This window comes from Trachymyrmex septentrionalis, unplaced genomic scaffold (genome assembly GCF_001594115.1).
Source record: "Trachymyrmex septentrionalis isolate Tsep2-gDNA-1 unplaced genomic scaffold, Tsep1.0 scaffold40, whole genome shotgun sequence".
Taxonomy (NCBI): domain Eukaryota; kingdom Metazoa; phylum Arthropoda; class Insecta; order Hymenoptera; family Formicidae; genus Trachymyrmex; species Trachymyrmex septentrionalis.
In genome coordinates, this window is record NW_017305569.1 from 4310321 (window position 1) to 4328799 (window position 18479).

Below are 18479 nucleotides of genomic sequence, written 5' to 3' on the forward strand. Positions count from 1 at the left end.
TAGCAACGAATTAATTCTGTATTCTCTCGGAGATTTACTCCGACGTACACGTGTATGTATATGTAAGAATTCTACATGGAGTCATAATTTTACAGTATTTAAACTGTGTTTATGACTATATAAGTAATAATGAGATTTCATGAGCTACGTCAAGTATAATATTATTATGCTTTTGCTCCATTTTTTATTATCTCGCTGTATTAAAATATAATGAGTTTTTATTAAAACCAAATTGCAAGGCATCCAAGAAAAAAATTTCATCCTTCATACCTTTAAATTCTTTTTAAAAGTATATTACATGTAAATATGTAATTATTGGCACAAATTATCTATTCTAATATATATTCACTTACAAAATTTTATATTTAATTAACCTTAGAATTTATATTAAGTGATATAATATTGCTATCAATACGTAGGTAATTTTACGTACAAGCAAATAGGACATTCTCAATTAAAGATGTATATCAAGTGCAATCTCAAAAAGTGACTGGAATTGGAAAGTTATATATAATATTTTATATAAATTAAAATGAATGTTATATAATACAAAGCAGTTATTAAAATCAATATTTAACATGTGTTTAATAAATATGTTGAATACATATTTGTATTTAACAATTTCACAAAATAAATAAAAATTATCTCATTTTATCTTAATTATTTTTAAAAAGTATATCTACTTCTTATTGAAATAATTTTTTATACAGGTTTTAAATCACCAGTAAACTTTTTTGTTTACTTTAAAATACAATATAGAAAAACCTGTAATTTTTTCATAATTTTTTAGTTTTATTAAAAAGTACATGCTATATATTCTTAATGTAACATCAAATTTTCATACATCTTCTAAGAAAAGAAAGAATAAGCACACTCAAATTCAATTAATAATGTAAAGTATGTAATCCAGTATTTCCTCATAATATTTACTAATAACACAAAATTGCTTAAAAATTAAAATTACTTTGCACTCTTTGTTATAACTGACGATCAGGAACTGTAAACAGATATATCACAAATTGCATTTTTAAAAGCTTGTACCCCCGTTTGTATAATTATAAATTTATAATTAAAAAAATTAATTATATTTTAGGTCAAATAGACCCAAACAAATCAGCAGAATTAAATAAGAATTCTAGAAGACAAGTTCAAAAATTATGCAAATTATTCAAGAAAACTTAAAAAATTGGATTCAATAACATTAATAATTCATACATCTCAATATATCTCCCAAATCCTTCGTTATATGTTGGCCCATGATATTCGATTTTCACATCTACCACGATATTTATGTCGATACACCCTCATAAAAATCGGACGATGCACTTCGCTTAGTTACGCTCGGGCGAGACGGTTTCCTTCGGGCGCGTCATAAACCGCGTAAATCCACAATCTACGAGGCCGCGAGTCATCCAAGTTTTGATTTATAGTCGCACGGGACGCGTTTCGCGTGCGGATAGACACGGGGTTAGATAGCGCACACGCGTGCACGCGCGCACACACGCGCTCACGCTCTTGGGAAAAATGCGACTCCGTGCGCCACAGGCGCTTCCTCGCAATAACCTCCGAAGGGAAATTCACGATAATAGAGACTATCCACGTGAATTTCGCATGCAAGTGTCCCCGCGATCCCACGGCGTCTGCCTCCGGGCTCCATGCCTTCGCAGAGATCCTCGTCCTCTTCCGTGCCATTCGTTCCATTCCATCCGGCCTGTGTTCGCATACATTTTTCAGTTCCTACTAATGTCTCCATAATTTCCGTTACTTTTACTTTGTTACCTTATTATTTTCTTCTATGTTCAGGATTGAAGTAACGCGTTATTTATAATACCGTTATCATTTTCGTTTTTTTTTTTGCTGACGCTCATTATTTTTTTCTGTCGGTAACAGTAATGTTATTATATTTTTATAGTAACAAATTCAGCTGTTACTTTTATTGTTAGTATAATCTCTTATTATCTTTATAACTATTCAATAGATCGCATTATTTTTATATATAATTTGGCTGGAAATATTTTATAATAAAAATTTTTAAATATCGAAAAACATTTCAAACTTCATTTCCTAAGCTGCATTCCGATAGTCACTGTATATACTGAAAATTTATAATTTACATTATATATATGTAAGTAAATAATAAATTGTCAGTATTTGCAATAAATATTGGAATGCACTCTTAATGACATTGACGCTTAAAAACAATATTTAACAAAATTTGTAATAAAATCCGCGTTACAATTTCATTTTCTAAAAATAAGCATATATTAAAAATAAAAATAACAATATAAAAAATTATCGAAGATTCATTAGATTTAAGTTTAAAATGAAATTCGCTATGTAGAGACCAACTTAGAACTTTAAATTTTAATATTGATTTCACAATTAATATTGATTCTTATACAATGCTTATAAATTAAACATTTTTTAATCTAATATATCTTGCTTATTATTACAAAAAAGGTAACGAATAAAATAATAAATTGTTACTTTCCAAGTAACGATAATGATAACGACTTATCTTTTGCAAAACGTAACGATAATGATAATGCGTTACTTTTATAAAATAACGTTGCCAATCTTGAGTGTACTTACAGACGATTGTCACCCACAAAGAAAAATCTATAAGACTTTTTCAAGAAAAACAAATGATTAAAAAGTACATGTGTAAATCTATACTTAATTAAAAAATTTGTTTAAATGTGTTAAAAGTGCACGGTATAAAAGGATAGAGCAAATAATCTTGTTCTTTTTTGTATTATATAATATTTCTTTGACTTCATCGATTGTGTTTAAAACTATTTACTTTCGTTTTCATTCTACTCCACCCCTTCGCATGTCTCTCTCCTCTCTCACAATTATTATTCACTCAATCTTAAAGAGGAAAAAGTAAAACAAAGTAAGACGTGCAGTGAAGCTTGAATGGAGAGAGGAAAATAGCAAAGAGAAAGCAAAGAGAGAGAATCTCTGCTTATATTTACTTCTTTCCTCCGCAAATTTCCTCCTTTCTCTCAAACTTCATTCTCTCTTCGTCACTGTCCTTCTATCTATGAACCGCAATTTCTCTCCTTCCGCGATTCCTCGTACCTCGTCCCTCGGATATTTCTGCTTTTCGCCTCGCGCAAGAGTACATACACGCGCCCGAGCAAACCCAAGCGGTCTTCCGTCTTTTCCATCCCCTTCGCAATCCCTCCTCTCTCCCGGCCCATCTCGTCCTTCCGCTCCTTTTCATCCCTGCCATGGCGACCGAGGGGCTGAGCTAGACAAATAGCTCCACCGTGAAATACCGCCGCCTCTTTAAAACTTTAAAGTGTTTCAAGTAATCCTAAGGCACGACTTTACATCATGCTTGTACCCCGCGGAGGATACACGCAAGCGTAGAAGGAAATAGAATATCGGCGCGCCCGGTGGGCTTCCGGCTACACTCGTAGCACATCCGGCGACAGCGAGATTTCCCGGAAGATCCCAAGGTACATAAGTATACTGTTATTATATCATTATGTTTCACAAAGTGTATCTAGTATACTTTTATACATTTTTCTATTATATCACATTATTTTAGTTCTTTTACCCGTTTTGTGTTTTCCATTTTATTTTAAACATATATTTTTATAACATATACAATCAGTAACTATAAATATATGTATAAATATACTTAGGTATTATATTAAAATTATTTATAGATATTGCTAGTTTATTTTCTCATTATAATCCACATGAGTAGTAAAAGACTGAGACTAACCTTCCTCAACGACTAAGCCGACAGTGGCTGATCGACCCTCCGTCGGCCTGCATGAATAGTTTCCAACGTCATCTTGAGTCACCGACGCCAAAGTCAACACGGATACTGTACGTGCCGCACCCTTTTCGGTCTCTACATTTATCCCTCCGCGCGCTGCCTGAATGAAGAGTAAACAAGTGTGAGTTCAACGATGAAGTAAGTAACAGAAAATCTTTTAAGTACTTATTTGAAAAATATATATATATATAGAAAGAAAAGCTTTCCATTTTCCATTTTTTATTTTTTATTTTCCAAAATTTATAATAAAGCCGAAAGAACCACGGGATGTGTTGTTAATTTAAGTCTTTTCTATTTCGCCGAATTACATATAAAAATTTGTACATTATTCATATTATAAAATTTTATGTATTTTATAAATAAATAAATTTAAAAAAATTTGAGTTTTTTTTTTTACGTCTCTTACATATCACGTTTCATATCGTTGTTTCGAACTGAGATTTCATTATCTAAATGCGTATTTTATGTATACTAAAAGCGAAATCTAATATTTCTTGAATCAAGCAACACAATGCAAACTATCATTTATAATTATAGAGATAAGTTATTTCATAAAAATAAAATAATTAAATGAGAATATAGTATGCTAAATTGGCAATGCATAAAGTCACAAGTCGCACATGCAAGAAAATAATAGGATCTAACATATTCACATTTAAATAATATTATAATATTAATTTTATGATGCTCATTTAAGAGTTTAGTTATATCGAAAAATCGTTTATTGTTTTTAACAAATAAATAGTCAATTACAATCGTAAGACATTATTTCAAAAATAAGCTTTAATATATATTACAATTTAAAGATTTTAAAAACACAAAGAACGATTTATGTTATAACACAATAAATAATGTAAAGAATAATATCGCTAAAGAAGGCTGACGAGCCTTAGATTAATCGCGAGCAGTCTTGCACCGACAAAACGACCGCCAACAGCTTTCAATCATTACCGCACAATCAGTATCGCACGAAAGAAACAGCCGACGCAGGCTACCACGCAAACAAAAATGTTGAAAGACATGGTTAGGGACACCATATGATCCACATCCCTTCGCGTCGGGTGTGATGATATACGAGCGCCCCTTTTTTTTTCTCCCGCCCTTCTCGATTCTCGGTCGTCAAACAGAAATTTAATTAGAGCGACCCCGCGTATCCAGCTGAGGCTGCATTACCTGGAATGTTAGGAGTTTGTTATCCCGAAGCCATTGTACACCCCTGATGGGACGGGTTTGATACGGCGACAATATGACGCATCTCAGGGTGATCGTCGAGCCCGATGGCACCCTTTGCTCCCGGGGACCCATTATGTCTGCCACTGGCGCTGTACTCTCGTAGCCTGGAAGTCATGTTCGGACAAATATCATGCGGTGGCTGAAGCAATTGAATGACCGCGTCGTGACAAGATTACGTGTATATCCGATGGTTAAGGGGGAGTAACCAAGATGCGCCACGTCGCGACGGTGAATTTCTCAAATGAGTCTGAAGATTTGGATAAGATCTTGATTTGAAACGGAAATACACTCGGAATCTCTTAACCGATGCATTGATTTAAAAACAGCAAGGTTTGTCGTACTTTACTTTAGTACCAGCACACATATATATTAACCATTTCATGTGAAACTAAAGTTTTATTTTTATTTCGATCTGCTTGTTTATTTGCATTGCTTATTTCATAAATACAATATATTAAATTAATATAATATTATTTATTTTTACATGTAAAGTTATGTTCGTTGTTCGCGCGATAGATAAACAATACTTCTATTTATCAAAAATAATTTCTAGTCGTTGATTGCAATTGGCAATAATTATTAAAACATGTATTTATTAGCAGACAAGTAACTTTAAATTGATTAATAAATCATTATTGTGGAAGCCAATATATTTGTGGTATTTCTATATATTTAAATTAAACATGAAAAGCAATGTAACATAAATACTGAATGCATGTATCCGCCCGACTAAACAATTTCGGATATTATTTACATTTGTTTTATGTCAAAGAAAGAGTTTAAATGAAAGAAAATATTTTTTTAAGCGCGTACATTGGTTTAATACGTAAAGAGGTTTTTCCTCGATTTTGACGAGCAATAAATGTCGAAATAGTAAACAAAGAGCGATATGCACAAAGAAATTTGTAATTTTTTAATTAATAACGTTACAACGAGCGTGATGTATCGTGAATACTCTCTAATTGATGCAATCTGTCCCGGATTTTAATATCTCAACGAACGGAACTAACACACTAGACCTTCTCCCGATGGAAAGAAACACTCTGCGATGCCGAGGGTGAGTGCTTTTGCGCGCGCTATCAAGGATACTCGACAAATGTTATGTAATGATTTTAATTAATGCCAGCGTTACATATCTACTTTTGTTGCGCCGGTGCTCTGCCGACGTGGCACAAAGTACAGAACGCTGAGGTAATAAAAAAACGTATAATAACGCGCTCACATGTAGATATATCGTCAAGCTTGTACATTTTAATTCAGAAAGCAGGGACAAGTATTCGTTTAATGCGCGAGCGCATTAAACGAATACTTGTCCCTGCAGTACTGCAAGCATCAGCCTTTACAAAGTGTACCGTAAATTACTTCGATTTGAAAACTCTTCGGTTCTCCATTATACATACGATAAATTGCAAACAGGCTTTCCATTATGAATTTTGCCATGTAACGAAATCCCATTTTCCTTTTGTAAAGGATCGCATCTACGCACGGTTGCCTTTCGTCTTTACATATCTGAGAATATCACGCTAACTCCCTTTAAAATTATGTACAGAAATAGTATATTGTACATATATCATCATAAGATAATTAGCGTAAGCGGAGATTTCATGTGTAGAAAGTTGTACGGATTTGAGTGATTATTATAGAACGTGTATTATCGAAAGTAGCATACAATGGTACTATAGTATTATTTAAAATTATAATACACTAAGATTATATCACTCCCTTACTTCAAAAGTGACTTAAAAAATCTCCAGAAGAGAGAAGAAATTATTTTTCAAAAAAACTTGACAGAAAATTATTGACCATTCGAATAATTTAAAAAAAAACATTCTTAACATAATCAAATTTTTGTCATTTCCTTTGTCGTTCCTTAAAGCATTATTTTGAGTTTTGACGATTTTAACGATTTTTTTAAATCCTCTTTTTTGTATTGTGATGATTTTTTTATAAAGTTAAGTTATTTCACTTTTGATGATTGATAAGGTAATATTTACTTAATCATTTATGATAACTCAAAGATCAATTTTAGTTGTGTCACTTTTAAAGAGAGCGATATTTTCTGTAATTGATCTTAACAAGTGGTATAAGCTCTCTTCAATTAGATTAATAATTCATCATCATCTCCGAAGTAGAAAAGAAAAATGGCCAAAAGTAAAGTTCTCCGTTTTGTATAAAAATATCGGGGCTTTTATGCATTATTCAGTACGAGCACCACGGTTGAGACTCATTTAGCGGTCCAACTCCTGTCTCTTAGAACTCTGAACTCTCGGTGGCTGACGAAGAAAAGGATACGAAGAAGCCGCGGTAGGACCGCGGGATTAAAGATAATCCTATTAGACTTAAATGAATCCGGTGACGACTACGTTCTCTCTAGCGAAATATTATGTTATGCTGTTATTACTGTAAACTCACTTGCTGCGGACGTTTCTTTTTTGAGCACGGTCTTGTTCGCTTTTTTGCTGTTCTGTTGCCAGAAACTTTGTGGATAAATTCTCTTATAACTCATCAATACTCAATGAGTCGTGAATATTCAAGTCCAGATTCAACATGTCAATATGTTGAGCATGTGCCGGATTTTTGGGATTAAATATGCTTTCTAATTATTTGTTGCAAAGAAATTAAATATTAAAATAAAACTTAATGATAACGTTATTATTAGTTATAAATAAATTATATGTATATTATTATTGCGCTGAAACATCGCTTATATCATGCAATAATATAAGATTATAATAATTTTTTAATTAAAACTATTTAAAGTTAGTGAATCGTCCAAAGATTGTACGTTCAAATATGATTGACACTTTGCATTGTACAACACCTAAACGCGTAAACTTTTGGTATAACTTACTTATTTTAGATGCTTATAGTATAACTCAAAAATTATTATGCCTCGATATTTTTTAATTAAGATTTTTTTCTCAAAATGATTCGAATCTCGGAAATTTCTTTAAATGTTATTACAATCTTTACTGAATATATACATATATATATATATATATAAACTACGATTGCACGGAGAAAAAATTTACTGTGCCATCATGTAACATTATTATTCGCATATTCGCGGCGCGTTGTACTTCCATTTCCTTTGTTCCCCTTATTTATCTGTTACAAAACTTCGACAATATAGCTGGCAGCGATCTGTGACTATCTTTAAGTCTCGCATATATTGTGAACAAAAGCGAAAGAAGAAACTTGGCGCGAGTATATTTATTAGTCCAGTGAAACTGCATGGAGAGTGTGCTGAGCGGAAACACGTCGTGATATGAAAAGAAATATTCACGGTCGCAACTTCGCCATTAAGTTGATAGTACCACAAAATAGGTCAAAAAATAAGATAGTTTTTCAAGAATAAAATATAATGTCAATAATTAAATTTATTTTTCGCACGTTTCGCATATTTTGAGGACAGTAAGAACCTTTACACTTAAAAATGCTGAAAAAAGATCAAAATAAAATCAAGAAATACACTATCAACGATATAGGTCTTGTTTTTGCAACATTTGTGAGTTTTTGTCAATGATTTTGAGCGACAGTATCAAAAATAAGCTCCCTGATATCGAGGGAACGCAGCTTCTCGTAATCTGCCGTTCTGACGTAAATGAAAAAGCGTAGACTCTGGAACATCGAAGGCGTCAAGAGAGAGGACGACGTGTCTGAAATAAAACGACGTTACTTAAAAAGAATTATGAAGCGGCTAAAGAAAGTTCGCAAGAAGAATCGACGACGACGGATCACGGGCGTCAAAGCCAGGATGGTGTCGCACTTATCCTTAAGTGATTGATGTCGCTCGATTCTACAAGAAAAATAAAAAGAAGCTTCTAATGATTTTTTAAAGGATATTCGATGTACTATGACGAGAACGTGTCGGATTATTAATATATTTATAAAAGATGTAATACGTTATTGACGTGGACGCTCAATTCGTTATATCTTGAAAGCAAGATTTTATTAATAAATAAATTCTATTTTTTCATTTTCATCGTTAATGTATCTACTATGTTTATCTTACAACATATTTTATATTTCGGAAAAAGGAATAAGACTCCAATAAAACTAGAAATAATTAAACCTATGATAATCGATAGAAGTTCTTGGACCAACGGGGAACTATTGTCTTTAAAAATCAAATATTGGTGATATGCGAATTAGAAACGGTCGAAGCACTTTACCAATTACATATACGTACGCTATGCAGATCTGATAATAAACTTTCATATAATGCACCCCCTAGAGTTTCACAGAGTATTACAGAGAACAACAGAAATAGCGCTGTTTACTCGCCCAAAAGTTTGCCAACGACTATCTAAAGCGGTAAACAGGCATCGTGCAAGTTTTAAACATACGTTGTAATATTACGCTTGTAAAAGCACAACCCAATCTTCCGTCTACTTTATTGACTGTTGTGTCTCTGATACATTGAGATTTTACATTTCTAATGTAGGCACAATTAATGTAAATTTTAATAAATCCAACGTAATCAATTTCATACATGTTTCTGAATTTGTAATTTTCATAAAAATAAATAATGCAACTTACGAAAAAAATAAGATAAATAATGTAGATATAAAAGACATGAAGCAATACATATATTATTAATTTATATAAAATAATAATAGAAAAATATGTTACTTTAATAAAATTTATGCATCACCGTTTGTAGGCAAATAATGAAAATAGTAAGAAAACGTATTCTAATCTACTTTTCTAAAGTATCTGCAGATATAAATTTAATAACTCGTAAAGAAAATGTTTGAAAATGTTTAATAACTAATTGCGTTAATCATATTATTTACATCGCTGCATATAAAACATTGCAGTAAAATACTAAAAACAGAATTAATGGCGACAGTGATACTTTACAGTGGATGGCTTACATTTGTAATGATTGTATTACAAGAACCTGCGCTTTCTTTGCTTGATAATTATCAGTAAGCTTAGCTCGCTGTACCTCGCGGCTGATTAATCGCGCTTTTTCCAACTGATGCAATCTTAACGACTATTCAACCAGTGCTTTCGGTTCCGCTACTTTCCGAGTAGCGAAACAAAGCGGAAATTGCCAGTCGCTAGCGATGAAAGTTATATTTTTAAATCTCTGGATAACTAGGTCAATCTTTGCATCCGAGGGAATTTTACAGATTTATACAGTACATTTTTTTTATTGTGCGGTGATGTTCCGCTTGTATTTTATTACGTTCATCATCTGTGGAGCGCACGTCGATAGAATGCAGAAACGAATAAATTCGAAAGAAGAAGAAAAAAATGCATCTTATGCACCAATCTATAGTCCGCTAAACTTTTGACGAAGTTTTGATTGCATAATTGTACGCTTGTCCGAGTTTCGTACCGATCAAGGAATTCATAAAATAATTTGCATGATATAATTTCAAACTGCGCGATACAGGCGCCCCATTTTATATACACCGCGTACACCCGATTCGGCTAATGCTGATTACGCGGGAAATTAATTATGCAAGTCTGCGCAAAATATTATCGCTGATATCACAGACAGTGAAATAAGTTTAGCGCCAATGAAATTAGAATCACAACAAAATGCAAATACGCACGTACTGCAACCATATAAATTTCGATAATTAATTTCGATTATTCAAAAATGTGAAAGATTTAAATAACAATGCGAATCTTTTAAAGCAAAATATATGCGATTCGATAAATTTGAACAAATACAATTAAAACGGAGAGCTTGTCCGCTTCAAAAATTATAATTATCATTACATTTATAACGACTATGTATACAAAAATTTGAGAAATAATTCATTTTTTATTATAATAACGTATATTTTATGAAAATCAAAAAATTATTTTAGATATTTCTACGTTATACAATACTTTCAATCAAATAAATCGTATTTCTATCGTTTCGTTTGCTACAGAAGTGAAGCTATTACAGTGAAACGCCTGAATGCGCACGATGTTCTATACAGTTCACAAAGTTTAATTTACCTTTTGAAATTTTTATCGTTATTATACTGACGGTCTGTTCACGTTTCAGTCGTGTCTTTAAATATACGACTGATTTGATCGGCGTGGGCTGGAACTAAAGGAGCGTCACGCTCATATATGTCACAAACGCGCAAGCCAGAAATACGCGTCACGTCCGTGGGATATATATACTTACTTATACGTGTCTGCTGAGAATGTGGCTCGTCATAGCCCTCTGGTTTGTCTGGATCTAAAAACACAAAAGTTTTTAATGATGAAATATTATTGTGTCAGTATAAAGCAAAAAAAAGTCACTCGTGAATTCTAATATGATACAATTTTATCAACTTAATTTATATTATTTTATATATATTTATATTATTTTATATATAGCATGTCTATAAGAGACAAGTCATTTCGTTCTTTCAAAATGAATTATATGTCAATTATATATTATTCGTTTGCTACAATGATATAATTAAAAAACTGTTATTTTTTTAGTTGTTTATAAAAATACGAGAACATAAGGAAAAATAAAAAAAATATATTTAAAAAAAAAATATTTTTATTTCTAAACAATCAATTATTATACTAAAATTACATTTTTAAATTAATATTTGAAAATTTTAATAATTCAAAACATTTAAATTTATTTCCTGGAAAACTTTGTTTTCTGCAGTGTATTATTGTTATGACCTTATACTAAATGGTAATATATCGGATGTACTTTTAATATGCTATACTTTCATACATTTACGTAATTGCATTACGTTATTGTAGAAACATTTAATCGTATTTTCTTAAAGTTTAAATAAAATTGTGATTTTTATTTGTATAAAAATAAAAATCTTTCTTTCGCAAATCGTCGTATGGGGAAGCAGACGTGAAGGACGAAATGTAAAGTGGAACGACAATCACCTCGCACAGAGAGCTGCACTGCATACATGATCTTCGGTTCCGTATTGACCTGGCACTCGTACTTGCCAGAATCCGTCTTCTTGGCGTTATCCAGCCTGAGAGTCCAAGCGTCGCTGCCTGGGGTGTGCTGAGGTCCGAATCGCGCATCTGAGCTGAACGAAAAATTTCCCGAAGTAAGAATATGGAGGTCCTTGCTCCTCATCCAAGAAACCTTAAATAAAAAAAAAAACAGGTTATTAGAATAAAAATATTTCGTCTCTAAACTTTGTGCCTCATCTGAATTCTTAGATAGATTTTCTTAGATTTTCTTCATTTAAATAAAACAATGCAAGTAAACAAATGACGCAAATATGATTTTTAAAAACCATTATTTCCGAAATAAAATTTACAATTATATAATAACGTTAAACATTAAAATTCGATTAAATTGTATGATATAAATTTGCTACAAATATTTAGCCTGAATAGTTAAATATTAATTGAATGCTTTTATTTCATACTTTCATAAATATATTTTATTTCCTGTCATTCATTAATATTAAACGCAAATTCTGTACATTCAGTTTAAATTTAAAAAATCCTAAAATAATCTTGTTACATGTGTATGTAGAGGGTTAAAACAAAAATTCTGGTATTTTCAATATTACATTTCTGATTCAGATATAAAAAATTTTCTGGCAAATAGGAGTTCGAAAAATGCGAAAACTCAGAACCTATACTTTTCTTTCGTTGAAATGCAACAGTATAAAGTAGAAATGGTGATATAGATGTCCGCACACAATAATAATGGCTTTTGGGGAAACGTAAAATTATCAGATGTCATCAGTTACTATATGTCCAGTTTCAATCAGAAAATCCAAAAACAATCTTTTTATATGTATATGCAAATATTTAAATAAAAAAGTCTGAGTATTTCCAATATTATTATGTAACATTTTCTATCCATATGCACAAAATATTTTAGCAAACAAGAATTCGAGAAACGTGAAGACTTAGAACCTATACCTCTCAAAGATCCTTCATTGCAACGGTGAAAATTAGGGATGGGAATATGGACGTATATTCGATAATAGCGGCGATAATAGCGGCTCTCGGGAAGCGTAAAGTTGCCAGACGCCATTGATGATCCTCATTTGTCAGTATGGTGTCATTTAGCTGATATGTGAGACCTGAGGACGCCGACTAACACGGTCTTAAAATCCGAGATGTCTTACGTGCACTAAAGCGTATCCCGATGTGACTTATTTCCCTCGCTCCTCGTATTATCCAGACATGTAAAGTATCGTGTAATACATAATAATACATTACGACGTGATGATAATAAAGTTAATGAAGCGTAAGCGAGAACATGCGGCGCGAAGGGTGGTAACGCGACGATGGGCGTAATGGCGCTAATGGACGCTCGATTACTCGAGCGGTACGCAATTATTATTAATTATCATCGATACTGTATCAGTGATAGCATTTTAGTAGTCCGGTATTCTCTTTTCTCCTCGTTTAAAAACTGCTCCATTGAAGTACTTATTAATAATAGGTAAAAGATAATAGATAAATAACGAATAAGACTGATATTTTTTTGAAATTCAACTCTAATGCTATTTTTAGAAAAGTCATTTTGATTTAATTCTAGTTATAACCGTAATGCTTCCCAATCAGATAATTAAACAAATTTGATAGTTTCAAAAATATATCTATTTACAAAATAGATATATTTTCTGTTCCAACAATAAATCAAATATAAATAAACTGTTCATAAGTCTCCATATCGTTAATACGTAAATAATATAACAATATTATTTATAACAATTGTATAATAGTTCATTGACTTCCGCACTGAAGAGAACTCAAATCCAGAGTTGAAACGTTGCAACTTTGTTGATAAGTACTTTAGTATTTTCATTGTTTACGAATTATCTCCTATTGCAGAGGTTCTATTTAATATATTTTTAATAAAAATTCTTAGAACGTTAAATATGTAACAGACGTCCATTCTAGTTGCAGAAATAGCCTTTTTATATAAAATACATGTTTTATGTACAAGATATGTATATTTTTTATAAACGGTTTTTATAAATATTTTTTAATATTACTAATACTTTCAACAGAAATCTGTTTGAGTATATAATTTGTATATGAATGTATTATAATGTACATTTTCTATTTCGTTATAGAATTTTTAAACAAACAAACGGGTGGTGAGTGAAGAGGAATTAAAGAATATCTTCGTTTTAAGCCAACCGCGAGAGCGTCAAATAATTCTTTTTGATTATTCATTCTCTTTCTCGTCTTTTCCTTCGTTATGTTAACGTCGAAATATCGTACAATCTATTTTTAAAATGTTACTAATACGAATGAATCTCAAAATAGCTCCATCATCCGTATTTTACTGATTGCATTCGTAAACATGCGTGCGCAGCACTAAAGCAGCTAATAATCGCAAATGTTTGGAGCAATTATGACTTTAATCATTATTATAGCGGAAATCTACGGAAATTGATATACATAGAAAATATTGCTGCAAAACATTGAATAATTTATTCATCGCATGATTTTCAACTTTAAAATTAATAATTCAAAATGTGAATTTATCTTGACTATACGAAACTTAATGAAATAGCAAAAGATTCGCGTTTATTTTCTTAAGTAATATAATCGAAAAATGTAAGATCTCTCCGGTAATAAATTACAATATACAAATATATACAAGTATATATATATTAGGTTAAATAAAAAGTCATCGCGTTTTTTTAAAAGACATCTATCAGTAAAAACCGCAATTACTTTCTTACCAACAATATAAATATATCTTAATAGAGTAAAGTTTCAGCTTTAAAAATCTCTTTTTTAAATTATACGATACGACAATTTTTAATGGAGTTATGAGCAATTAAAGTCAAAATAATTCTTTTATTTAATCCGCGATAACTCAGTAATCAAAAGTCGTAGGAATATTTAAAAAAAAACGATTTTGTAGGGAAAGTATCAAGCTTTCACGATAGGTAATCGAAAATTTTCTCAAATTCGTTTTGGACACGTTACAAATCCACAAAGTGAGAAGAAAATTTTTCGTCTTTTTCAGCTCGTAGTTTTATGTAAAAATTATCAAACTCATATAAACTTAAAAAATGTGATAAGCTTTTAAAAGTAGAGATTTCAAGCTTTAAAACGCTTTTTTTAAATTTGAATTTCATTCATTATTGACGAAGATATTGTATATACAACTTTGAGCTAAAAAATACGCGATGACTTTTTACTCAACCTAATATATATAAACTGAATATAATTAGTTTTCTTAACAAAGCTTTAGGTTGCCCATATAATAATTATCGAAATTTACTACGATAGCGGAATATTTTCTATCAGCAAATCTTTTTTTCCTTTGTGTTACTTCACCTTCTGGAAAAAGTAACTGATATCGATCCTTCCGTTCAATTTGAGTTTTCTTATATATCTCTGTTGAGTCTTCCTAATGGAACATTCAGTCTCAGTGGACATCCAAGGACGAACCGAAATTTTTGCGAGTGCAGCATCGCCAGAGCAAAAGGTGCAATTCGATGAATATGGTTACCAGACAGTGCTTATCCGATTCTCATATTTTTCGACACTCGGCCGGCCAAACGGTCGGATATTAGATATCCGGTTATCGGCTGGTAGTCATTTCCGGTCTATACTCAGTTAGCATTTTCCCATTGGCTATTCCGCGAGGTACCTCACCGTGTATTAGCTTTGTCGAGGAACGCCGAGGGAATAGATGATGCTCCTGATTTGTTGCTATTCCGATGTATCGAAAAAGTTATCCATTCATGGCTACAAAAACATGAGACATCCACTATCACATCGGTTTAGAACGGGTTTTAATAACATTAAAGTACAATATGAGTAATAAGGCGAGCATTGTGTCAATTTTTAATTTAGTAATAATAGTAATAATAATAATAATAATAACTTTATTGAGTGCAACTGTTATTAACATTAAATGTAAAATAAACAGATAAAAATACAGTAATATTTGATATCGAGTATCAGGTAGGGCAATAGCTAAGCAGCTGATTTGAAGCCATATCTGAATATCAGAATAAGTAAGTTTTAGATTTTAACTGAACAAGTAAATTCAAAACAGTTAATATTACGAATACACGAAATACAGACTATCTTTGAAGTTCTTGAGATCTTCCAGAATGAAAGATGTTTATAAAGATATAGAAATATATGGTATAGAATATATTTATTATGCAATTATATATCTATGCATTTATATATATATATATATACCTTAAATCCTCGAAACGATTACTATTCCATTAATAGGGAGTTTTTGCAATACCGTTTATCCAAATCCGGTGAACGTCAAGATTAGGTTATCTTCTTATTAACAATAATAAGGAAAAGGATAATGTGACTTTAGCGTTCACCGTATCTGGATTCACGTTATTGCAAAAACTCCCTATTAACTCTTCAATAATACGATAGACCTATGGCTTCATCTATTTTACAGCTTGCATACATTGTTTAACAGAGAGGAAGATGTTTCTTATTACATTATTTCATTTCTATTTCACACATCTTGTACAATACATTGATTAAATAAATTAATACAAAGCAACGGGTCGCGGATGAAATCCTGTTTTCCTGAATATCTGAACATTCATCTTGCCACTAGAGGATTGGAATAATGATGTAATAATTGTCGTAATCTTAATTTAAGATTTAACTCATAATCTTAATTTAAGAAATTAAGTCTATTCTTTAAGAAAAACGTATCTTAGGTAGATTTTAAAACTTCTTTTATATAGCTTCTTTTTATACTAGAAATTAAATCATGCAGACTTTTCTTTTTTCGATTCGTCACTAGCAGTGCCGTCGAACACAATCGAGAATGTCCCATCGACGTGACATCGAGACTACGAGAAAGTCCAATAATCTGAACGGCAAAAAAAGAAGGCAATAGCGCATAGTCTCGAATATTCCGTCGGCGTGGCTGTGGGACTCGAGATTTATCGTCGTTATTAAAACAAGCGCGGTGATACACGAGCGATCTCTGGTCGGGCGAACGTAGACATTATTCAAAGGGAACAAAAGAAGTCTAGATTAATCGGTAATTAAATCGACGGCGGAATACCGCGGTATACTGATACGCGCGCTCCCGCGACTTGCTTCTCCCGATTTTATCGGCCTGATTCGTGGGTTGATGCATTTGATGTATTTGATCATCGATTGCGTGTATTGCGCGGTTTTAATGGAGCGTCTCGTTTTAATAATAAAAATAATCCGATACTTTATAGCGTCATTATAAATCCTTGCGTAACGTAGATATCTGCGATCACGGAAAAATAATCTGTTTGAAACATGCCAAAGAGAGATAGAAAAATCAAACTCGTTAACCTGGGAATAGTGGACGATTTTTATATACTAGCAATAAAATGTAAAGCTCAATCTTTCGTAATAGTTTTCTTTACTGATAAAAAATTTACACACATTTTTTTATTTCTTCTTACTTTTTTTAAAAATATTAATAAATTTATACATTATCTAAGTATTTAAAAACATAAGTAAATCTACATTAAAAATATCAAGTAAATCTGAAATATTTATAAATTATGTAATACTAAATCAATAATATATGATTTATATATAATATTATTTATTGTTATATAATAATGACTTTAAATTGAGATGTAAAAAACATTTCTAGTGATTTTACATAAAAAAAGGTGGATATTCCTGGATTAATATATATGTCGTCGAGTATAATAAACACAAAAAATATTTTAATTCAATAATTTACATTAATGCTCTATTTCTTCAAATTGCTTTCATTCCTAAAGAAGCACGTTCTCGTCGCAATCATTCTTGAATATGGAACAAGTAACGAGTTTTGTGACACGTACGTAACGCAATATGCTTATGCATAACTGACATAAGGAATGAGCAAATCTATAATTAACTGAAGGCTTCTCTCGTTGAATACACAAACGGGTAATGATTCCAGTGAAGCAGAACCGGTAAAGGATGCACCGCCAAGTAGGATTTATACGTAATGTGCTCTTGTATGACATGTATTATCACGGAAGCATAAATTACGACTAAGAATTTAATTATATGCAGATGTATCACATATTCATCAATTTAAACAATTATTCAAACAAAATAAAGTGAATTTGCCCGTGTCGCGCAAATATGCCACCAGTAGAGATTCATGTGTTTAAATTTAATTACAACTGGAAATAATAGTATAAGAATCGATCTCCATCCTTCTTTTATATATGACTGTTGGTTGGCTATAATCGGCAGTAAAAGCTAATTTATGAATTTTCACCTCTCAACATCGGCGAACATTTGTATTATTAATGATAAATTTCAGACATCTGGAGGACATAGACATTAGCGCGATTTCACATTTGTTACAAATCATGATTAATAACATATGTTAAATAATAATAAGTTATCATCCAACACGGATGTCAATAATTTTATAACAATATTAATAAAATGAATGAGAGTATTAAGAGCGATCGCATTTTATTGTAGAGAATGAAAAGGATCGATTCATCGGGACAAAGTATATATATATATATACATATATATA

General features: G+C 31.5%; 1 protein-coding gene across 1 annotated transcript in view; it reads right to left on the bottom strand.

The window, feature by feature from the left end:
* LOC108751034 (muscle, skeletal receptor tyrosine protein kinase-like) overlaps positions 1 to 18479 on the bottom strand; it is a 115754-nt gene that overhangs the window by 8223 nt on the left and 89052 nt on the right. Inside the window, exons 3-6 of the mRNA XM_018490964.1 lie at positions 11894 to 12104; positions 11172 to 11225; positions 4970 to 5133; positions 3740 to 3896 (exon numbers count right to left, since the gene is read on the bottom strand). Coding sequence (XP_018346466.1) covers positions 3740 to 3896; positions 4970 to 5133; positions 11172 to 11225; positions 11894 to 12104 — 586 coding nt within the window. The remainder of the gene's footprint in view (positions 1 to 3739; positions 3897 to 4969; positions 5134 to 11171; positions 11226 to 11893; positions 12105 to 18479) is intronic.